The sequence below is a fragment of the Theropithecus gelada genome, chromosome 19, assembly GCF_003255815.1.
Source record: "Theropithecus gelada isolate Dixy chromosome 19, Tgel_1.0, whole genome shotgun sequence".
Lineage (NCBI taxonomy): Eukaryota > Metazoa > Chordata > Mammalia > Primates > Cercopithecidae > Theropithecus > Theropithecus gelada.
This window is the reverse complement of record NC_037687.1, coordinates 10,622,495-10,646,346: the sequence shown is the minus strand read 5'-3', so window position 1 is coordinate 10,646,346 and position 23,852 is coordinate 10,622,495. Positions and strand designations below refer to the sequence as shown.

The following is a 23,852-nucleotide window of genomic DNA, read 5'->3' as shown; positions in this document are numbered from 1 at the left end:
CGCCGCTGCCGCCGCCGCCGTGCAGGCCGAGGCCGAGGCCGAGCCGGGCAGCGCCGCCTGCCGGCCACGCGCCGCCTCACCGCCGCCGCTGCCGCCGCCACCGCCACCGTCGCCGCGACCCGGCCCCGTAGCGCAGCGCCCCCTGCTGACCGCCCTCGGCGCGGGGAGCTAGTGAGCGAGCGAGAGGGCGCCCCGTGGGGCGGGACCGGCCTCGCCCCGCCCCGCGAGAACGGTCGCCGCTTTGTGAGGTGGCTCCACCGCCCGGGAACTGCGGGGCAGGAGTGTACGTCGGGGGCGGTGCTCGGGCGCGAGGACACGCCCCTCGGAGGACTGGGCCCCGCCCCCAGGCTGGCGCCTCATTAACGGCTGCTTTCGAGTGAGGCGGTGCTGGGATGGCGGGGGCGGTGCTCGGTCGCGCGAACACGCCCTGGGCCCCGCCCCGCAGGAGCAGCCGCGCTTCGTGAGGCGGCTTCCCTGCCCCGACATGGACCCGCCCCTGAGACCGGGCCCCGCCCCTCGCGCCCTCCCGGCTTTGTGAGGCAGCCCGCAGGGAGGCGGGGCCCAGCCGCGACGAGGCCCCGCCCCCGTACCTGCCCGCGCCCTCCCACCCGGACTCGCTTTGTCAGGCGCCCCGCTCTGGGGACGGGCGGGGGAAAAGGCGTGGCCAGCGTCCGGGACACGCCCCCACCCCTTTGCCTCAACCTCTTACCCCGGTCCCGCGCACCGACCATTTCCGATGAGCCCTGGCCTCCAGGCGCAACCTGAGCCGGGTTGAAAGGACACCTCCCCCGACATTCGACCGATCCTCCTCCCTTCCCCATCATCTCTGCCCACACTCCCTTCTTAATCCTTAATGTTTGTCTCCTTTCGCACAAGATATCCTTTGACCTCCTCCCCTCTGAGCCCCTCCTCCAACATTGCTGAGTCCCGCCGGGCCAGGCGCAGGGCCCCTCTCCCACCACACGAACCCGTCTTCTCTCCGCATCCCCCTTCATTTTGGGTGACTCCATCCCTTTTGGGCGATACAGTGGGCTTGGGCCACTTCCCAGCACCCCAGCTTTAACTCTTCCCTAGACCTCATTTACGCCTCATTCTTTTCTTTTTTTGAGACGGAGTCTTGCTCTGTCGCCCAGGCTGCAATGCAATGGCTCCATCTCAGCTCACTGCAACGTCCACCTCCTGGGTTCAAGTGATTCTCCTGCCTCAGCCTCCCGAGTAGCTGGTACTACAGGCATTTTTAAATTTTTAGTAGAGACGCCCAGCAATTTTTTAATTTTTAGTAGAGACGGGGTTTCACCATGTTGGTCAGGCTGGTCTTCAACTCCTGACTTCAGGTGATCTGCCCGTCTCGGCCTCCCAAAGTGCTGAGACTACAAGCATGAGCCACTGTGCACGGCCCCTTTTGTTTTTTGAGACAGGGTCTCACTGTGTTGCCCAGGCTGGAGTGCAGTGGTGCCATCACAGCTTACTGCAGCCTCGACCTCCTGGGCTCAAGCAATCCTCCCGCCTCGGCCTCCCAAAGTGCTGGAATTATAGGTGTGAGCCACTGCGAGGGGCCCTCATTCTCCTTCATGTCCCTCCACCCCTACGCCCTTGTCATTCCACCTCCTAAACCCTCTAATCCAAGTACTGTTGCAGAGACCCCGGCATGGCACTGCTGCACTCCCCACACCCCTAGGAGCTTCCGCATACACCACCCTGACTGCCCCTGAGAGATGCTTCAAATTTGGTGAATTCAGGCATGCCCCACCCCGCAGCCATCCAACCATGGGATCCAGAGGTCCCCAGCTTGAAGGATTCCACTCCATAGAGGCCTGGGAACAACCTGACCCATGTTATAATTAATAACTTAAGCAAGCCAGCAGGCAGACACACAACACACCCAAGGGCACCCTATGCTCAAAAACCCAGCAGGGAAGGGAGGAATTCCAGGGGTGTGCAGAGACCTGAGACCTCTTATGGCCCAGCTGGGGGACAAGAAGGGGTCCTGACATCTTCTCTGGTGGTCCTGAGGAGCTGAAGGTCGACATGGGAACTTCCTGTTGTCTGTCCAGTGCCAGGCCCTTGCCTGTGTTCCCTTTCCCACTCCTCTGTGATGAAAATCCCCTTCCTTTCCTCTGTGCAATTCCCTGAGAAAGCAGCCGACAGAGCCCCCCCAGAAGTAGCTGGAAGGACCTCAGGTCCCCGAATGCCTGGAGACAGGAGGGGGCCCCCAGACCTCAGCCTCACTGGCAGGCCCGGAAAGTGCTGAATTCCGGGATCTCAGGCGAGGAGGACGTAGAAGTGGGTCTCTTCCGGGTTCTGGAGTTGCTGGGGGTGGCAGTGGTGCCTGAGTGATCATCCAAGGTGGCCGGGTCTTCTTCTGGCATCGTTTTCTTTGTCAATGGAAGAAGAAACACAGAAGTGGGTGATTTGGGGTTTCAGGATCTAGGGTTTCTCCATATTCTGAGCCTGAGACTCTGCCCAGCAGGTCTCCTCTCATCCTGCCTCCACCCACACCCACCTGTCCTGGTCTTCCCTTCTCCTGCCTTCCTCTCTGCTAAATTGGGGACCAGAGAGCCTGGATTCAAACCCCAGTTCCATCACTTTATAGCAGTGTAACCTCAGTTGTGTGGCTTAACCCCTCTATACCTCAGTTTCCCCTTCTGCAAAATGGGGAGAATGCTAGTACCCACCACTTCCTAGCGATTCTCCTGCCTAAGCCTCCCAAGTAGCTGGGATCACAGGCATGTGCCACCATGCCCAGCTAAGGGCTGCTATGAGGCTTAAAAGAGTAAAACAGATAAAGCAAATGGCACATCATAAGCTCTTCTTTGCTAAGTGAACACAACTGTTAATATTATCTCCTCTGTTGGGCGCGGTGGATCACGCCTGTAATCCTAGCACTTTGGGAGACCGAGGCGGGTGGATCACCTGAGGTCAGGAGTTTGAGACCAGCTTGGCCAACATGGTGAAACCCTCTCAGAAAAATATAAAAATTAGCTGGGTGTGGTGGTACAGGCCTGTAATCCCAGCTACTCGGGAGGCTGAGGCAGGAGAATCACTTGAACCTGGGAGGTGAAGGGTGCAGTGAGCCGAGATCCTGGCACTCCACTCCAGCCTGGGGAACAGAGTGAGACTTTGTCTCAAAAAATAAATAAATAATAAATAAATAATATTGGCCGGGCGCAGTGGCTCATGCCTGTAATCCTAGCACTTTGGGAGGCCGAGGCAGGCGGATCATGAGGTCAGGAGATCGAGACCATCCTGGCTAACACGGTAAAACCCCCTCTCTACTAAACATACAAAAATTTAGCCAGGTGTGGTGGCGGGCACTTGTAGTCCCAGCTACTTGGGAGACCAAGGCAGGAGAATGGTGTGAACCCGGGAGGCGGAGCTTGCAGTGAGCTGAGATCACACCTCTGCACTATAGCCTGGGTGACAGAGCGAGACTCTGTCTCAAAAAAAAAAAATAATAATAATAATAAAAATAAAAAATAAATAAGGCCAGGCGCGGTGGCTCATGCCTGTAATCCCAGCACTTTGGGAGGCCAAGGTGGGTGGATCACAAGGTCAGGAGTTCGAGACCAGCCTGGCCAACGTAGTGAAACCCCGTCTCTACTAAAAATACAAAAAATTAGCCGGGCGTAGTGGCAAGCACCTGTAGTCCCAGCTACTCAGAAGGCTGAGGCAGGAGAACGGCTTGAATCCGGGAGGCGGAGGTTGCAGTGAGCTGAGATCACACTATTGCACTCCAGCCTGGGTGACAGAAGGAGACTCCGTCTCAAAAAAAACAAATAAATAAAAAATAAAAATAAAATAAAATAAATAAATAATATTATCTCCTCTTCCCTTCCCATTTTGGGCAAAACATTCCTCAAAAGTCTACCACCTCTTCTGCCTTGGAGGTTTCTGACTCTGATCCTAGTTAAGGAGAGATGAACTTCTAGAACTGAAGCTACTCAGTTGACATCAGTCTGGGGGTTCCACCCACAGTCCTGTTCCTCCCAAGCTGGGTGACCCTAGGCCCATTATCAGCCTCAATGTCCTTGTTTGTAAAAAGAAAATAGTGGATCCCACCTGAAAGGGTGTTACAAAGTTGCATATCAGACACCCTCAGCAAGGTAATGGGGAAAGCTAGAGACAGGTCAGCTGCTGCCTTATCATTTCAGCCAACAACAAAGCTGTATAAGGCTTCAAAAGGAAACCAGAGTGAAAGCAGAGACTCCAAAAGAAATCTGCATACTCATGGTCATGGCAGGGTTCTGCATACTAGCCAAAAGGTGGAAACAACCCAAGTGTCCGTCAACAAAACTTGGTGCATCCATACAATAGAATATGATTCCTTTTTAAAGGAAGAACAGGCCGGCAAATCCCAGCACTTTGGGAGGTCGAGGCAGGAGGATCACCTGAGGTCAGGAGTTCGAGACCAGCCTGGCCAACACGGTGAAACCCCGTCTCTACTAAAAATACAAAAATTAACCGGGCGTGGTGGCAGGCGCCCGTAATCCCAGCTACTCGGGAGGTTGAGGCAGGAGAATCGCTTGAGCCTGGGAGGCGGAGGTTGCGGTGAGTCGAGATCATACCACTGCACTCCAGTCTGGGCAACAGAGTGAGAACCGTGTCTCAAAAAAAAAAAAAAAAAAGGAAGAACTTTTTTTTTTTTCCTGAGATGGAGTTTCGCTCTTGCACCCAGGAGGCAGAGGTTGCAGCAAGCCAAGAGCACACCACTGCACTCCAACCTGGGCAACAAAGTAAAACTGTATGTTAAAAAAAAAGACATCCCAGCACTTTGGGAGGCCAATGCAGGTAGATCATTTGAGGTCAGGAATTCAAGACTAGCCTGACAAACATGGTGAAACCCCATTTCTACTAAAAATACAAAAGAAAAAAATTAGCTGGGCGTGCTGGTGCTCGCTTGTAATCCCAGCCACTCGGGAGGCTGAGGCAGGAGAATCGCTTGAACCCAGGAGGTTGAGGTTGCAGTGAGCCAAGATGACGCCACTACACTCCAGCCTGGCTACAGAGCGAGAGTCCGTCTCAAAAAAAAAAAAAAAAAAAAATTAGCCAGGCATGGTGGCAGGTGCCTATAATCCCAGCTACTTGGGAGGCTGAGGCAGGAGAACCACTTGAACCCAGGAGGTTGCAGTGAGCCGAGATCATGCCACCCTTTACTCCAGTCTGGACAAAAGAACAAAACTCTATCTCAACAAATTAATAAATAAAATAAAATTTAAAAATAAAAATAGGCCAGTGCGGTGGCTCAAGCCTGTAATCCCAGCACTTTGGGAGGCCGAGACGGGCGGATCATGAGGTCAGGAGATCGAGACCATCCTGGCGAACACAGTGAAACCCCGTCTCTACTAAAAAAAATACAAAAAACTAGCCGGGTGAGGTGGCGGGCGCCTGTAGTCCCAGCTACTTGGGAGGCTGAGGCAGGAGAATGGTGTAAACCTGGGAGGTGGAGCTTGCAGTGAGCTGAGATCCAGCCACAGCACTCCAGCCTGGGCGACAGAGCAAGACTCCGTCTCAACAACAACAACAAAATAAATAAATAATAAAAATAAAAAGAAGAAAAATAAATAAATAAAAAGAAGAAAAATAAATAAATAAATAAATAAAAATAAATTAGCCGGGCATGGTGGTGGATGCCTGTGGTCTCAGCTACTCAGGAGGCTGAGGCTGGAGGATCTTTTGAGCCCAGGTGATCAAGGCTGCAGTGAGCTATGATGGTGCCACCGCGCACTGCAGCCTGGGAGACAGGGCAAGACCCTGTCTCAAAAAAAAATTGGCAGAGGTGGTAGGTGAAAGTACAGATCCACCTCTGCGTGTGTTTGCCACATGCAGCTGCTAACAGTGGTTACCTGCATGTCTGCAGAAAGGAATACCAATGGATGAAGAGGTGTGACTTAGTAAGAAAACTTTATTGTATATTTTGACAGGTGAATGTTTTTCATACTGACATTTTTTGTTTGTTTGAGACAAAGTCTTGCTCTGTCACCCAGGCTGGAGTGCAGTGATGCAATAATAGCTCACTGCAGACTCAACCTCCCAGGCTGGAGCAATCTTCCCACCTCAGCCTCTTAAAGTGATGGGATTACAGGCATGAGCCACCACGCCTCATCCTTAAGAAAAAAACAAAAAACAAGTAAAAAACAAATAAAAGGCTGGGCACGGTCGCTCACGCCTGTAATCCCAGCACTTTGGGAGACCAAGGCAGGTGGATCGCCTGAGGTCGGGAGTTGGAGACCAGCCTGGCCAACATGGTGAAAAACCATCCCTACTAAAAATACAAAAATTAGCCAGGCGTGGTGGCAGGCACCTGTAATCCCAGCTACTCAGGAAGCGGAGGCAGGAGAATCGCTTGAATCCAGGAGGCGGAGGTTGCAGTGAACTGAGATCATGCCACTGCTGTCCAGCCTGGGTGACAGAGCAAGACTCCATCTCAAAAAACAAACAAACAAACAAAAATAAATAAATAAAAACTACCTCAAAAAGTGGGGAGAGGGGGCATCACCAGGCTGGTATTCTGCGCAGTGTGGATTCTCATGGAAACATTTAAATCGAGCCCTGCCTGCTGGGTTTTTCTTATGGCCTCAGGATTTATTCTGGAAGCAAAGACCTCAGAGGGCTGCACAGGCCCATGCCAAGCCCCCTTCCTTCCTGCCATCTGTATCCTGGGCACTCCTAGTCTATCTCTAGAACTGACCTCTCTCCGGAACTGCAGACTCCCCTCTCCATCTGCTCCCAGGCCGTGGACGACTCTACGCTCCTGACCCTCCAAGCCTCGCCCTCCTTGGCCTCCCTCTTCTCCTTTGGCCCCCTCATCAAAAACCAGCTCTGTGCTTTCTCTCCCCTAACCTGCATCTGATCACTTCTTCGAACTCCACTGCCAACATTTTGGGCCAAACCACCCACCCCTTGGTGCACCCTTGGCCCTGCTCTTCAGTATCCAGGCTCCTGCCTTCCCCTGATCCCTGCTTTCCCCAAATCTGTCCTCCCTGCAGAAGCCACCAGAGGGCGCCTGTATGCACCTGAATTCGGTCCCCTCCCTCCTATACTGGGAACCCTCAATAGCGGTCAAGTCAAAGCTCCCCATGGGGTCCCCTCCGACTCCTCGCTCCACCCCAGCTTCCTGGGCTGTGCCAAAAATGTGTCCTCAGCCTGGATCAATCATCCCCAATCTTCCCCACCTCCTGCTTGTCACCCATCTCAGACTTTCCTGATCTCCTGTCTAAAGCAGCTTCCACAGCCAGCCAGCATGGTTACTCACGCCTGTAATCCCAGCACTTTGAGAGGCCGAGGTGGGTGGATCACCTGAGGTCAGGAGTTTGAGACCAGCCTGGCCAGCATGGTGAAACCCCGTGGCTACTAAAAATACAAAAATCAGCTGGGTGTAGTAGCCCATGCTTGTGATCCCAGCTACCTGGGAGGCTGAGGCATGAGAATCACTTGAACCCGGGATTCGGGAGTTGTGTGAGCCAAGATCACGCCACTGCACTCCAGCCTGGGCAACAGAGCTAGACTCCGTCTCGAAAAAATAAAAAAAAATTCCTCCCCTCTGCTTTTGGGGGATATTGTTCCCCAACGTCACACAGTGTCAGAGCTGAGATTTAAACCTGGGTCTGTGGGACTCTCTACACAGCTACATTTTGGGGTAATCTTGGCATTTTTACTTTTTTATTTTTATTTGTTTCTTTGTTTGAAATGGAGTTTTGCTCTTGTAGTCCAGGCTGGAGTGCAATGGCTCAAACTTGGCTCACTGCTACCTCCACCTCCTGGGTCCAAGTGATTCTCCTGTCTCAGCCTCCCAAGTAGCTGAGATTACAAGCATGCACCACCACGCCTGGCTAATTTTTTGTATTTAGCAGAGATGAGGTTTCACGATATTGGTCAGGCTGGTCTCAAACTCCTGACCCGCCCACCTTGGCCTTCCAAAGTGCTGGGATTACAGGCGTGAGCCACCATGCCCAGCAACTTCATTTTCTTTATACCCAGAGGAGACTGATCACAGCATGCATCAGATTGTCACAAGTCTCCATGAATAACCTCAGAGAGGCCACCAGGTCACCCGGAATCCTCTGTCACCATTCTGAGGGGCAGTAAAGACTGAGACCAAAGGCAGCACTGACCAGGCCAGGACATACCCCCAAGAGGCCTGCCTGTGGCCACACAACAGCCTGACGTCACCACCTTCAATCCCCACACCCCCTGGGATTTTTCAGAGCCAACGCTTGGCTCACCGAGTCCCTGGTTAGTGATTCTGGGCTTTTCTTTGCCCCCCGCAGCTTAGAGACAGCAGGTCAACTTAGCCTCGTGGTGCCCCTTGAGCCCGCCCCATTCTCCAGGTAGGACGGTCAGCAGAAAACTGGTTGCAAGAAAAAGAACCACTCACCGCAGAGACGGTAAACAGGGAGTTATCGAAGGACATGTCTGAAACAGAAAGAGAAAGAAAACCCAGGATTGGGGACCAGTTGTAACTTCCCTGCTCCCTGCCATCCCTGCCCACAGGGAAGCAATTGGGATCCATCTCCCAGCATCCTCTATGGCGCCCTTTCAACCCATTCTGCATGGTGAACTGTTCACAGCTACAAACGGAACCTAGTCCTTCTACACACAGGGGACTAGGTTCCTGTGTGTAGGGGGGATCTCACTGCCCTGGGGAAAATGGGAATCTTATCTCAGGCCTTCCAGAAGGAGCACCTGCCAGCTCCTCCTCCTCCCCAGGCTCTCCTCCAATTGCTCCATCACCCATTTTTCTGTTTTTTCTCGTTTTTGAGAAGGAGTCTCACTCTGTTGCCCAGGCTGGAGTGCAATGGCGCAATCTCGGCTCACTGCAATTTCTGCCTCCTGGGTTCAAATGATTGTCCTGCCTCAGCGTCCTAATAGCTGGGATTAGTAGAGATTGGGATTCACCATGTTGGCCAGGCTGGTCTCGAACTCCTGGCCCCAAGAGATCTGCCTGCCTTGGCCTCCCAAAGTGCTGGGATTAGAGGCGGGAGTCACTGCACCTGGCCTCCATCACCCATTTTTGTAGGTCTCTGCTTAAACATCACTTCTAGCCAGGTGAGGTGGCTCACGGCTGTAATCCCAATGCTTTGGAAGGCCAAGGAGGGAGGATCACTTGAGCCCAGGAGTTCAAGACCAGCCTAGGCAACACAATTCTTTGTCTCTAGAAAAAAAAAAATTTAAAAAGTAGCTGAATGTGGTGGTGTGTACCTGTGGTCCCAGCTACTCAGGAGGCTGAGAGGGGAGGATCACTTCAGCCTAGGAGGTCAAGGCTGCAGTGAGCTATGATTGAGCCACTGTGTTCCTGTCTGGGTGACAGAGCAAGACTCTGTCTCAAAAACAAAGACAAAAACAACAACAAAAAACAGGGCCGGGTGCGATGGCTCATGCCTGTAACTGCCTGTAATCTCAGCACTTTGGGAAGCTGAGGTGGGTAGATACCTGAGGTCATGAGTTCGAGACCAGCCAGGCCAACATGGTGACACCCTACCTCTACTAAAAATACAAAAATTAGCTGGGCATGGTGGCTCACGCCTGTAATCCCAGCTACTCGAGAGGCTGGGGCAGGAAAATCACTTGAACCCGGGAGGCAGAGGTTACAGTGAGCTGAGATCAGGCCACTGCACTCCAACCTGGGCAACACAGCTAGACTGTGTCTCAAAAAAAAAAAAAAAAAGGAGGCCGGGCGCAGTGGCTCACGCCTGTAATCCCAGAACTTTGGGAGGCCGAGGCGGGTGGATCACCTGAGGTCGGGAGTTCGAGACCAGCCTGACCAACATGGAGAAACCCCGTCTCTACTAAAAATACAAAAATTAGCTGGGCGTGGTGGCGCATGCCTATAATCCCAGCTACTAGGGAGGCTGAGGCAGGAGAATTGCTTGATCCTGGGAGGCGAAGGTTGTGGTGAGCCGAGATTGTGCCATTGCACTCCAGCCTGGGCAACAAGAGTGAAACTCCGCGTCAAAAAAAAAAAAAAGAAAAGCATCACTTCCTCAGGGGACCACCTGCCTTGTCCCAGACACAGTCTGGTGCTACCACGGGCTGTTCCCCATTGGAGAATGGGCTTGTGCACAGAGCGCACATCTGTCTTGGTTATAAAAGGACCCTCCCAGACCTCAGCACACAGGAAGTGCTCAATAAATGTGTGTGTCAGACCAGGAATGAAATACAGAGAATACATTTCTCTGCTTGGGGTGCCTTCAAGAGAACATCCTACATGACAGACTGGCTGCCTCTCACCCCCTTGGGGAAGCTGGCAGAATGACATGTTCTGGAAGGCAAGTGTGGCCCCGGAGTCCCCGAGATAGACATGGTCCTTTCCCCATGGAGCTGGCTGTCCAGCAGAGGAAATGAGTATTAAATATGCAAGCACCCAATGATCACTTAATTCTGTTTCATTTTTGTTTCTTTCTTCCTTTTTTTGAGGTTCATTTTTGTTTCTTTCTTCCTTTTTTTGAGGCAGAGTCTTGCTCTGTCACCAGGCTGGAGTGCAGTGGTGCCATCTGGGCTCACTGCAACCTCTGCCTCCTGGGTTCAAGCGATTCTCTTGTCTCAGCCTCCCAAGCAGCTGGGATTACAGGCATGCGCCACCATGCCCAGCTAATTTTCGTATTTTTAGTAGAGACAGGGTTTCACCATGTTGGCCAGGATGGTGTCGATCTCCTGACCTTGTGATCCGCCTGCCTCGGCATCCCAAAGTGTTGGGATTACAGGCGTGAGCCACCGCACCAGGCCACCTAATTGTATTTCTACCAAGGGGTAAGAAGAAAGGTCGGTCCTGGGGTCCTGTAAGTAGCAGGCACAGACCCTGTCTAGGGAGTCAGGGAAGGCTTCCCAGAAGAGGTGACCTTTAGGTTAAGTTAAAGGAGAGAAGGTGAGAACCCAGGGGAAGAGGTGGTGAGGGTGTGTTTTGACCCTAAAGGGAACAAGCAGTCACAGAAATTTGATTGGCGTGTGATGAGGTCTGATGGCATTTGGAGGTGTAATCCTTTCCCCACCGGAGTCAGGAGTGTGGAGGCACAGACCTGTGCTGTTGAAGTTAATCTGGGCCCAGCAGGATTCTCGATCTCTGCAAAGGAATTCAGGAGAAAGTGACAGGGACCAGGGTTGCCCCTTGAGTCAGGAGGCTTGATTGGGAAAGCTCTAGCCCCAAACCACAACCAAAACATAGCCTTTGCTCCCCACCCACTGACCGATGGGTCTTCCTCACAGAAAAGCAGTAACATCCTGATTTCTGGAGCTGTCACACTGTAGGACAGCCCCTCGGCCGGGGAAAGAAAAAAAACATGGAAATTCTCTTGGGCCAGGTGCGGGGGCTCACACCTGTAATCCCAGCACTTTGGGAGGCCAAGGCGGGGGATCACTTGAGGTCAGGAGTTCAAGACCAGCCTGGACAACATGGTGAAACCCCATCTCTACTAAAAAATACAAAAATTAGCCAGGTGTGGTGGTGCATGCCTATAGTCCCAGCTACTCCAGAGTCTGAGGCAGGAGAATCTCTTGAACCCGGGAGGCGGAGGTTGCAGTGAGCTGAGATTGCGCCACTGCACTCCAGTCTGGGCGACAGTGTGAGACTCCGTCTAAAAAAAAAATACATATATATATTCTTCTGGGTAGGAGGTCCACAGCTAGGTGAAGCTGGGATTCAATCTCCAGAGCAGGTCTTTACCACCAGGCAGCAGGATGTCTCCCCACTCTCAGAGGAGAGAAACTAAGGCCAGGGCCAGTTAGGACACCCTGGCGCCCAGGAACCTGGGCCATCGCCTACAGTGCAATTGGGCATCGCACAACCCCAGGGGCATTTTTTTTTTTTTTTTTTTGAGACGGAGTCTCGCTCTGTCACCCAGGCTGGAGTGCAGTGGCGCCATCTCCACCCACTGCAAGCTCCGCCTCCTGGGTTCACGCCATTCTCCTGCCTCAGCCTCCCGTGTAGCTGGGACTACAGGCGCCCGCTACCACGTCTGGCTAATTTTTGTATTTTTAGTAGAGACGGAGTTTCACTGTATTAGCCAGGATGGTCTCGATCTCCTGACCTCGTGATCCGCCCGTCTCGGCCTCCCAAAGTGCTGGGATTACAGGCGTGAGTCACGGCGCCCGGCCACCCAGGGGCATTCTTTAGAAACTGCTTGTGGGTATCCAGAGTGATTGTGACCATTTTCTGGCAGCTGGGGGTAAAGGGGTATGGGGAAGGGCCTCTCCCTGGGCAAACTGCTCGCTCTGTGACTCAGCGCTGAGCCTCAGTCCTCTCTTCTGTAAAACAGGGCTATTCATAGTGCCTGTTTCCAGGGCTGCCATAAGGATAAGGAGCTCCAGCTTCAGAGAGTCCTAGCACAGTCCTCCAGCACACAGGAGGCACTTAATAAATGGCACCTGTTCCCATTATGCAGCATGCCCACCAGGAGGCGCTGTTTGTGGGGGGGCATGGAGTGCCCACCCCGCCAGGGAAGTGTCCTTCTATCCCCAAACCTCCCTCTGTGGGTCTCCAGGGATGATCTCACCTTTTCTTCTGTAAATTTTTGAGTTTAACTGGAACAAAAAAGAAATGAGCATGTGTTAGATTTTGGTCCTAACTGTATCCGGCAATTTGTTTTTTTTTTTTTTTTTTTTCTTAAGACAGAGTCTCACTTTGTCACCCAGGCTGGAGTGCAGTGGCTCAATCTTGGCTCACTGCAACCTCTGCCTCCTGGATTTAAGCGATTCTCCTGCCTCAGCCTCCCGAGTAGCTGTGATTACAAGTGTGCACCACCAGGCCCAGCTATTTTTGTATTTTAGTAGAGGTTTCGTCATTTTGGCCAGACTCGTCTCGAACTCCTGACCTCGAGTGATCCACCCGCCTTGGCCTTCCAAAGTGCTGGGATTACAGGCATGAGCCACCCCGCCTGGCCTGGAAGGCCTCAGATTTTTGTTTGTTTTTTGTTTTGTTTTTCGAGATGGAGTCTCGTTCTGTTGCCCAAGCTGGAGTGCAGTGGTGTGATCTCGACTCACTGCAACCTCCGCCTCCTGGGTTCAAGCAATTCTTCTGCCTCAGCCTCCCATGTAGCTGGGACTACAGGTACACATCACCACGCTCGGCTAATTTTTGTGTTTTCAGTAGAGATGGGGTTTCACCATATTGCCCAGGCTGGTCTCAAATTCCTGACCTTGTGATCTGCCCACCTTGGCCTCCCAAAGTGCTGGGCCATCCTGGACAACATGGTGAAACCCTGTCTCCACTAAAAATACAAAAGTTAGCTGGGTGTGGTGGCACGCGCCTGTAGTCCCAGCTACTCGGGAAGCTGAGGCATGAGAATCGCTTGAACCTAGGAGGCGGAGGTTGCAGTGAGCCAAGATCGTGCCACTGCACTCCAGCCTGGCAATAGAGCAAGTGAGTCAAGATCACCTCACTGCACTCAAGCCTGGGTCACAGGGTGAGACTCCATCTCAAAATACACACACACACACACACACACACATAATTTGGCTGGGCATGCTGGCACATGCCTGTAATCCCAGCATTTTGGGAGGCTGAAGCAGGAGGATCACTTGAGCCCAGGAGTTCAAGACCAACCTGGGCAACATAGCAAGACCCTATCTCAACAACAAAAAAAATTTTTTTTTGAGACGGAGTTTTGCTCGTTACCCAGGCTGGAGTGCGATGGCACAATCTTAGCTCACCGCAACTGCCACGTCCTGGGTTCAAGTGATTCTCCTGCCTCAGCCTCCCGAGTAGCTGTGATTACAGGCATGTGCCACCACGCCCAACTAATTTTGTATTTTTAGTGGAGGTAGGGTTTCTCCATGTTGGTCAGGCTGGCATTGAACTCCCAACCTCAGGTGATCTGCCCGCCTTGGCCTCCCAAAGTGCTGGGATTACAGGCGTGAACCACCACACCCAGTCAACAAAAAATATTTTTAAAAAATTAGCTGGGTATGGTAGTGTGCGCCTGTGGTCCCAGAACTTTTGGGAGGCTGAGGTGGGAGGATTGCTTGAACCCAGGAGTTACCCAGCCTGGGCAACATAGCAAGACCTTGTCTTAAAAAAAATAAAATAAATAATTAGCTGCGTGTGGTGGCACGCACCTGTGGTCCCAGCTACTTTGGAGGCTGAGGCAGGAGAACTGCTTGAGCCCAGGAGGTCAAGGATGCAGCGAGCTATGATCCTGCCATTGCACTCCAGTCTGGGTGACAGAGTGAGTCTCCAAATACAAAATTTTTAGGCCAGGGACTGTGGCTCACGCCTGTAATCCCAACACTTTGGGAGGCCGAGGCGGGCGGATCACCTGAGGTCAGGAGTTCAAGACCAGCTTGGGAAACATGGCGAAACCCCATCTCTACTAAAAATACAAACATTGGCCAAGCATGGTAGTGCACACCTGTAATCCCAGCTACTTGAGAGGCTGAGGCAGGAGAGTCGCTTGAACCTCGAAGGCGGAGGTTGCAGTGAGCCGAGATCGCACCACTGCACTCCAGCCTGGGCAACAGAGCGAGACTCTGCCTGAGAAGAAAAATAATAAATAAATAAATAAATATTTTTAAAAGGGGTGTGATGAACAAATTATTGAACTTGAAAACAAAATGGTGTGAGTTATGAGTGTAAGCACATTTTCACGTTCCAGAAGTTGTCAACTGGCAACTTGTGTGCCAGGCTTTCTTTGCATGCTGTTACCTCTTCTGACCACCAGGACAACAGCCACCAGCCCAGCGAGGAGGAAGACGGCACCAGCCAGGCTCAGGGAGAGCACCAAGATCCAAGTGGGCACTGGAGGAAAATCAGAAAAGAGAGTGGGCAGGTCAGTACCATCTCTCCAGGTAACCTTTGAGTAGCCAGCCCTTACCCCATAATCCCCAACCAAAGAACATGAATGCAGATGGACCCAAGAGACTTAGCAAACTTTGTGTCTGGCCAATTAGCATATCCCTCACTCCTGGCTATTATGATTGGTTCAGGATGAGCACGTAACCCAAGTGGAGCCAATGAGAGCTAAGTCTGGGACTTTGGAGGTACCACTGGGAAAAGAGTTTTACTCCTCTGCCTAGCATTGCATAGGATAGATCTCTTAAGCCAGGAGCGGTGATTCATGCATGTAATCCCAACATTGTGGGAGCCTAAGGCAGGTGGATTACTTGAGGCCAGGAGCTCAAGACCAGTCTAGCCACAGGGAAATTCTGTCTATATTAAAAACATAAAGGCCGGGCGCGGTGGCTCAAGCCTGTAATCCCAGCACTTTGGGAGGCCAAGACGGGCGGATCATGAGGTCAGGATATCGAGACCATCCTGGCTAACACGGTGAAACCTCATCTCTAATAAAAAATACAAAAAATTAGCCAGGCGAGGTGGCGGGCGCCTGTAGTCCCAGCTACTCGGGAGGCTGAGGAAGGAGAATGGCGTGAACCCAGGAGGCGGAGCTTGCAGTGAGCTGAGATCCGGCCACTGCACTCCAGCCTGGGCGACTGAGCGAGACTCCGTCTCAAAAAAATAAAATAAAATAAAATAAATAAAAAATAAAAAATAAAAACATAAATAATTGGCCAGGCGTGGTGGCTCACACCTGTAATCCCCGCACTTTGGGAGGCCAAGGCGGGCGGATCACAAAGTCAGGAGATTGAGACCATTCTGGCTAACACTGAATCCCCGTCTCTAATAAAAATACAAAAAATTAGCCAGGCATGCTGGCATGTGCCTGTAGTCCCACTTACTCAGGAGGCTGAGGCAGGAGAATTGCTTGAACTCAGGAGGCAGAGGTTGCAGTGAGCTGAGATCGTGCCACTGCACTCCAGCCTGGGTGACAGAGCAAGACTCCGTCTCGAAAACAAACAAAACAAAACAAAACAAAAACAACAAAACCCCACAAATAATTAGCCAGGTGTGGTGCACGCCTGTAATTCCAGGTACTTGGGAGGCTGAGGTACAAGAATAGCTTGAACCCAGGAGGTGGAGGCTGCAGTGAGCTGAGATCGTGCCACTGCACTCCAGCCTGGGTGACATAAGAGAGAACCTGCCCTGTCTGAAGAAACAAACAAAAAAAGAGATGGCTGGGCACGGTGGCTCATGCCTGTAATCCCAGCACTTTGGGAGGCTGAGGAGGGTGGATCACCTGAGGTCAGGAGTTCGACATCAACCTGGCCAACACAGTGAAACCCCGTCTCTACTAAAAATACAAAAATTAGCCGGGCGTGGTGGCAAGTGCCTGTGTTGAACCTGAAAGGCGGAGGCTGCAGTGAGTCGAGATTGCACCACTGCCTTCCAGTCCGAGTGACAGAGCCAGAATCGGTCTCAAAAAAAAAAAGGAGAGAATATATATCTGAAGCTTCAGGGCACAATTTTGTCACCGTGAGGGGGAGAAACAACCTGAGAATAAGACAGAAGAGGAGCTGAGAAGGCAAATGCTTTCTGTCATTTTTCAGCGCCTGGATCCAGCCACATCTGAAGTCAGCCATGTTAACTGACTTCAGCTCAGTGAACCAACAAATCCCCTCTTGTTGGTAGAGCCAGTGTGAGTCCGGTTTTTATTACTTGCAGTCTGGGTGCCAGTGGCCAGATGACATCCACCCCCAGCCCAACGGTAGACCCTGAGATCCACCCAGAAGCTAGTCACACAGGCATGGGAGTGGCAGTTCCAGAGTCACCTTCTCAGCACAGGACTTGGCTTCCCCTTCCTGGAGAAAGAGGAGATGCCCCGACCCCAAGGGAGGTGAGGAGCTAAGCCAGGAGGGGGAAGAAGACAGACGCTTGGTGTTCTCACAATGTCAGTCTTGTTCATTGATTCACCTGGGGCAGAAGGGGTGTTGTCAGCTCCCAACTCCAAGACCACAAGGCCAAGGTGAGAGAAGGAGACCTTTGATAGAGGAGCCCGAGGCCGGGAAGGACAGAGAACTGCTCTGTCATAGCTGCGTGTTGGCATCCGCTGGCAACAAGATTCTTTTTTGCAGTGAAAAAGTTCTTTTTTTTTTTTTTTTGAGACGGAGTCTGCTCTGTTGCCCAGCCTGGAGTGCAGTGGCGCGATCTCGGCTCACTGCAAGCTCCGCCCCCCGGGTTCACGCCATTCTCCTGCCTCAGCCTCCCGAGTAGCTGGGACTACAGGCGCCCGCCACCACGCCCCGCTAATTTTTTGTATTTTTTTTTAGTAGAGACGGGGTTTCACGGTGTTAGCCAGGATGGTCTCGATCTCCTGACCTTGTGATCCGCCCGCCTCGGCCTCCCAAAGTGCTGGGATTACAGGCTTGAGCCACCGCACCCGGCCGAAAAAGTTCTTTTTTTAAAAGTTTTTTGGGCCAGGCGTGGTGGGGCTCATGCCTGTAATCCCAGCACTTTGGGAGGCCGACATGGGCAGATCACTTGAGGTCAGGAGTTCAAGACCACCCTGGCCAACATGGTGAAACCGCATCTCTACTAAAAAATACAAAAATTAGCAGGGTGGTTGGTGCCTGTAGTCCCAGCTACTCAGGAGGCTGAGGCAGGAGAATCGCTTGAGCCTGGGAGGCAGAGGTTGCAGTGAGCCGAGATCGGGCCACTGCACTTCAGCCTAGGCAACAGAGTGACACTCTGTGTCAGACATTTAAAAAAAAAAAAAAATGTTTTTATAGACAGGGTCTCCGTCTGTCACCCAGGCTGGAGTGCAGTGGTGCGATCATGGCTCACAATATCCTCTACCTCCCCGGCTTAAGTGATCCACCTGCCTCAGCCTACCGGCACATGCCATCAGGCCCTGCTAATTAAGAAAAAAAAAAAAAATTAGCCGGACACGGTAGCTCACGCCTGTAATCTCAGCACCTTGGGAGGCCGAGGTGGGTGGATCACCAGATCAGGAGATCAAGATCATCCTGGCTAACACTGTGAAACCCCTTCTTACTTAAAAAAAAAAAAAAAAAAAAAAAAAAAAATTAGCCGGGCATGGTGGCTCACGCCTGTAATTCCAGCACTTTGTGAGGCCAAGGAGGGTGGATCACCTGAGGTCAGGAGTTTGAGACCAGCCTGGCCAACATGGTGAAACCCCATCTCTACTAAAATACAAAAATTAGCTGGGCATGGTGGCACACGCCTGTAATCCCAGCTACTAGGGAGCCTGAGGCAGAATTGCTTGAACCTCGGAGGTAGAGGCTGCAGTGAGCCAGGATCACACCACTGCACTCCAGCCTGGGCGACAGAGTGAGACTCCGTCTCCAAAAAAATAAAAATAAAAAAATTGGCCGGAGCCAGGCGTGCGGTGGCTCACGTAATTCCAGTATTTTAGGAGGCTGAGTGGCAGGATCACTTGAGCCCAGGAGTTTGAGACTAACCTGGGCAACATAGTGAGTCCCTGTCTTTACAAAAAATAGAAATATTAGCCAAGCATGGTGGTGCAAGGCTGTAGTCCCAGCTACTAGGGAGACTGAGAAGGGAGGATTGATTGAGCCCAGGAAGTGGAGGCTGCAGTGAGCTGTGATTGCGCCACTGCACTCTAGCCTGGTCAACAATGCAAGACCCCTATCTAAAAAAAAAATAATTTTTTTTTTTTCTTTTTGTAGAGACAGGGTCTCACTATGTTGCCCAGGCTGATCTTGAACTCCTTGGCTAAAAGAATCCTCCCGCCTCAGCCTCTCAAAGTCCTGGGCTTACAGGCGTGGGTCACTGCACCCGGCCAGGAAAGTTCTGACTGATGGTAACACAGAAGGCTATCGAGGGCTCCTCCCTCCTGCTTCTTGACCCATAACCCATGCCCAGCCTCCTCACATCAGAGATCAGAAAAGGACATCAGCCCTGCTGGGGTTCCCGTCTCACTCGGGTAAAAAGCTAAAATCCTTGCTGTGGTCTACCAGGCCCCCCACGATCCTCCTGGTGAACTCCCTGCCCCACCTCTCCCTATTTTCTTCCTTGTTCACCACCCTTCAGCCATACTGGGCTCCTCAGACACACCAGGGAAGCTTCAGCCTCGTGGCCTTTGCACAGCCTGTATCCTCTGCCTGCAACACGTAGCCCAGATATCCACGTGGTTGGCTCCTCCTCATCATTCAGTTCTTTGCTCAAATGCCACCTCCTCAGAGAGGGCTTCCCTGATTGCAATACTCTACTTCAGAGTCCAGAGGGCTGACCATTAGAACATTGGGCCAGTCGCCCTACTCTACTTCAAATAATGACATCCTCACCCAGGTGGATTTTATCTGGTGCCCTGCTGGCAGGTTGAATATATGTTGGATTTCATGTTTATCATCTGTCCTCATCTGCCTGGAATGTCAGCTGCAGGAGGGCAAGACCAAGGACAGTTCCTGGTGCACAGTAAGTGTTCAGAAGCCTTATGTGGCTCATGCTGGGCATAGTGACTCACATCTGTAATCCCAGCTACTCTGGAGGCTGAGGTGGGAGGATCACTTGAGGTTAAGAGTTCAAGACTAGCCTGGTCAACATCTTTTTTTTTTTTTTTTTTTTTTTTTGGAGACAGAATCTTGCTCTGTCGCCCATGCTGGAGTGCAATGGCACTGTCTTGGCTCACTGTAACCTGTGCCTTCCAGGTTCAAATGATCCTCCTGCCTCAGCATCCCAAGCCGCTGGGATTATACACGCACACCACCATGCCCAGCTAATTTCTGTATTTTCAGTAGAGATAGGGTTTTACCACGTTGGTCAGGCTGGTCTTAAGCTCTGACCTCAGGTGATCCACCTACCTCAGCGTCCTAAAGTATTGGGATTACAAGCATGAGCCACCGTGTCCAGATCAGAGGGGAAAAAGATGGATGAGATGGTTAGGTGGTTTCACCACGTTTTCCTCTTTTTTATTTTTATTTTTTGAGACATAGTCTTGCTCTGTTTCCCAGGCTGGAGTGCAGTGGAGTGATCTCGGCTCACTGCAGACTCCACCTCCCAGGTTCAAGCGATTCTCCTGCCTCAGCCTCCTGAGTAGCTGGGACTACAGGCAGAAGCCACCATGCCCAGTTAATTTTTGTATTTTTAGTAGAGACAGGGTTTCACCATGTTGGCCAGGATGTTCTCAATCTCTTAACCTTGTGATCCACCTGCCTCAGCCTCCCAAAGCGCTGGGATTTCAGGTGTGAAACCGTGCCCAGCCTTTTGTCTCTCTTTCTAAGAGAACTCCTGGGAATGAGACAGGGTGACAGCAGTGGGATGTTTGGAAACCCACGCCCAAGACATGTCCGGCCCTGGTCAACATTTTGAGACCCTCATCTCTAAAATAATTTTTTTTTAATTAGCTGGGCATGGTGATGCGCACCTGTAGTCCCAGCTACTTAGGAGGCTGAGGTGGGAGGATCACTTGAGGACAGGAATTTGAGGATGAAGTGAGCTATGATTGTGCCATTGCCCTCTAGTCTGGACAACCTTGTCTCATTAAAAAAAAAAAAAAAAAAAAAGCCAGGTGCAGTGGCTCATGCCTGTAATTCCAGTACTTTGGGAGGCCGAGGCGGGAAGATCATGAGGTCAGGAGTTCGAGACTGGCCTGGCCAACATGGTGAAACCCCGTCTTTCCTAAAAATACAAAAATTAGCCGGGCATGGTGGCACACACCTGTAATCCCAGCTACTCAGGAGGCTGAGGCAGGAGTCTTGCTTGAACCAGGAGGCGGAGGCTGCAGTGAGCCAAGATCACGCCATTGCACTCTAGCCTGGGCAAGAAGAGCAAAACTCCGTCTCGGGAAAAAAAAAAAAAAAAGTATGTGGCCAAGAGGGGAAGTAATGTAGGTCACGGAGGTGTAATTCATGGTTTTTGGAAGGCAATGGCATCCCAGACTAGCTACCTGTTACATGTGTACAAGCTATAACTCCTGTGCCTCAGTTTCCTCATCTGCAAAATGGGAAGAATCACAGCAACAATTTTGGTACCATGAGGGAGATGGGCTACCTGACAATAAGACAGAGAACAATGTGGAGCGGAGATGGGGCAAATGGTTCCTGACAGCTTTCAGCACCTGGATCTAGCCATACCTGAAGTTGACCCTGTGAGCTGACTTCAGCTCAGTGAACCAACAAATCCCCTTTTGGGCTGGCTGAGAAGATGGAAAAAGGAAAGGCGAGTAAGTCCTGGCAGGGTGTAAGCCTGGCTTTTTCTGGGAAGGTCTCTGAGCCAACAGTACATACGAGAGGTCTGTGTGGGAAAATGAAGCCCCTGGCAGTGAGATCCCATAGAATGGCCTTACCTGGAAAGGAGACGTTCACGGGCTCGCTGAGGTCTGACAGCTGGGGCTGGCTGAGCTCGCCTAACACTCCATACTGGCAGTGGAAGGGTTCCCCTGGAGCCTCGCTGCTGCTGCCATTCAGGTTAAATGTCACCCCGCGCTGGTCTCCGTGGGCCTGCAGGATCTGGACCACCTGCCCCCCTCGATACAGTGTGAAATTCGCCCCCAGGAAGTTCCCAGGGGCCATGCATGCGATGTGGATGGGGTCCTCTTGGTTGCTTGGGTGCGGGGGCACCAGCCGGATGGACGGTCGTGGGATCGCCAAGGAGCCTGCGATGCAGACGGTAAGGTGGGTGGGTGCGTGGTGAGAGTGGAGGCTGACCTGGCTTTGTGGCCTCTGGCAAGTAGATCACCCTCCCTCGGCCTTGTGTTTTCTGTGAGTCGGGAGGCTAGTGACCCTACCCCACACTGCCTGGCACATGGTGACGGCTCCCTGTAGTTGAATTAATTTTCATTTTTTTTTTTTTTTTTTGAGATGGAGTCTCACTCAGTCGCCCAGGCTGGAGTGCAGTGGCGCGATCTCGGCTCACTGCAAGCTCCGCCTCCCGGGTTCATGCCATTCTCCTGCCTCAGCCTCCTGAGTAGCTGGGACTACAGGCGCCCGCCACCATGCCCGGCTAATTTTTTGTATTTTTAGTAGAGACGGGGTTTCACCGTGTTAGCCAGGACGGTCTCGATCTCCTGATCTCGTGATCCGCCCGCCTCGGCCTCCCAAAGTGCTGGGATTACAGGTGTGAGCCACCGCATTTTTCATTTTTCTTTGAGTCGGAGTCTTACTCTGCCACCAGGATGGAATGCACTAGCGTGATCTTGGCTCACTGCAGCCTCCACCTCCCGGATTCAAGTGATCCTCCAGCCTCCCAGGTAGCTATGATTACAGGCATGTGGCACTACGTCTGGCCAATTTTTATATTTTTAGTAGAGATGGGGTTTCACGATATTGGCCAGGCTGGTCTCAAACTCCTGACCTCATGAGATCCGCCCACCTTGGCCTCCCAAAGTGCTGGGATTACAGGCGTGAGCTACCATGCCTGGCCATCAATTTTCAGTAATAGCATTGGTTATTACACAGCAGCACAACTATACCCTTATTACTTTATTTTTATTTAATTTATTTACTATCTATTTATTTAGAGACAAAATCTTGCTTTGTTGCCCAGGCTGGAGTACAGTGGCCTCAGCCTCCTGAGTACCTGGGACTACGTGCCACCACGCCCGGCTAATTTTTTTTTTTTTTTGAGACGGAGTCTCGCTCTGTCGCCCGGGCTGGAGTGCAGTGGCCGGATCTCAGCTCACTGCAAGCTCCGCCTCCCGGGTTCCCGCCATTCTCCTGCCTCAGCCTCCCGAGTAGCTGGGACTACAGGCGCCCGCCACCTCGCCCGGCTAATTTTTTTTTATTTTTTAGTAGAGACGGGGTTTCACCGTGTTAGCCAGGATGGTCTCAATCTCCTGACCTCGTGATCCGCCCGTCTCGGCCTCCCAAAGTGCTGGGATTACAGGCTTGAGCCACCGCGCCCGGCCGCCGGCTAATTTTTATAATTTTAGTAGAGACGGGGTTTCACCATGTTGGCCAGGCTGGTGAACCTGGATAGCTAATTTTGCTTATTTTGTATAGAGATGGGATCTCACTATGTTGCCCAGATCCTCACCTCAAGCAATCCTCCCACCTTGGCCTCCCATGAGCTGAGTCCTGAGTGGTGAGGAAGGACCCATTTGGAGAGCTGGGGAAGGGCATTCCAGCAGAGGGAACAGCATAGGCAAAGGTCCAGGGGATGGAAGGGGCATGGGGGTGTTTAAGGAGGAGCAAACGCCGGATGCAGTGGCTCATGACTGTAATCCCAGCACTTTGGGAGGCCAAGGTGGGAGGATTGCTTGAGCCCAGGAATTTGTGACTAGCCTGGGGAACACAGTGAGATCCTGTCTCTATCTAAAAATAAAAATTAAAATTAAAAAACGAGCAGCAAGGAGGCTATCATGGCAGGAGGGAGGAGGTGAGTGAGGGGGGTGGCAGGAACGGGAGGGGATGAGTGATGGGGAGGGCAGGAGAAGGAAGGGCAGAGGACTTTTATCCTCTTTTCCAGGCTGGGGTGAGGAATATGGATTTTGGAGCACAGCTTCCTGCAGGATGAAGTTTCCTGGGGACCCATCTCTCTCCTGACTGCCCACAGGCTTCTGAACAGAGTGTCTGGCCAGGTTGAGGTCTACACAAACCCTCCCTCGTCCAGCCTTCAACCCCCACCCACCCCTGCCACACTGATATCCCCCTAGGTAGACTCTCCTCCTGCCCCAGCACTCAAGGAGCCTTCGGAGACCAAGCGGGGCTGAGTCATGGGGTGTGGGCACAGTTGACTCCAGAGGGGTGATATTTCTGATATCCGTAAACTTGGGGGTGATGAGGAGCCTAACAAGAAAAAAGCAACACTGCTGGAGAATTTCCAAGGCTCATGGGCAAACCCATCTGCCCAGGGCTCAGCCTCCTCGATGCCCTCGGAACGGCAGCCCCTGCACTGGTTTCTGCCCCCAGAGCGGCAAGGTGGACAGGGGATGGGGGGAAAGGCGTGGGGGACCTGAAAGGGGGGCTTCAGACTCACCAGCTGCAAGAAGCAAGATGGTCCAGGGCATCTCTCCCCCGCGTTTGGCTGGGAAATCCGGCAGAGGCCAGAGGGGCCCAAGGCTCCCTGCCAACTCCTCCTGTGAGGCCAGATCGGGGAAAGGAGAACCAGG

General features: G+C 52.2%; 1 protein-coding gene across 2 annotated transcripts; it reads right to left on the bottom strand.

The window, feature by feature from the left end:
- Positions 1-1,819: 1,819 nt before the first annotated feature.
- C19H19orf38 (chromosome 19 C19orf38 homolog) lies at positions 1,820-23,852 on the bottom strand. 2 transcript variants are annotated; one of them, XM_025368637.1, is made up of 8 exons: positions 23,720-23,833; positions 21,090-21,398; positions 14,633-14,725; positions 12,486-12,513; positions 12,197-12,198; positions 11,013-11,056; positions 8,375-8,412; positions 1,820-2,375 (listed from the first exon to the last, which is right to left on the bottom strand). In XM_025368637.1, exons 1-8 carry the CDS (start codon positions 23,748-23,750, stop codon positions 2,177-2,179), a joined length of 744 nt encoding a protein of 247 aa, XP_025224422.1. In that variant the 5' UTR covers positions 23,751-23,833; the 3' UTR covers positions 1,820-2,176. The 2 variants fall into 2 exon arrangements, with proteins under 2 accessions (XP_025224422.1, XP_025224423.1); XM_025368638.1 differs by lacking the exon at positions 12,197-12,198 and having other exon boundaries at positions 23,720-23,852.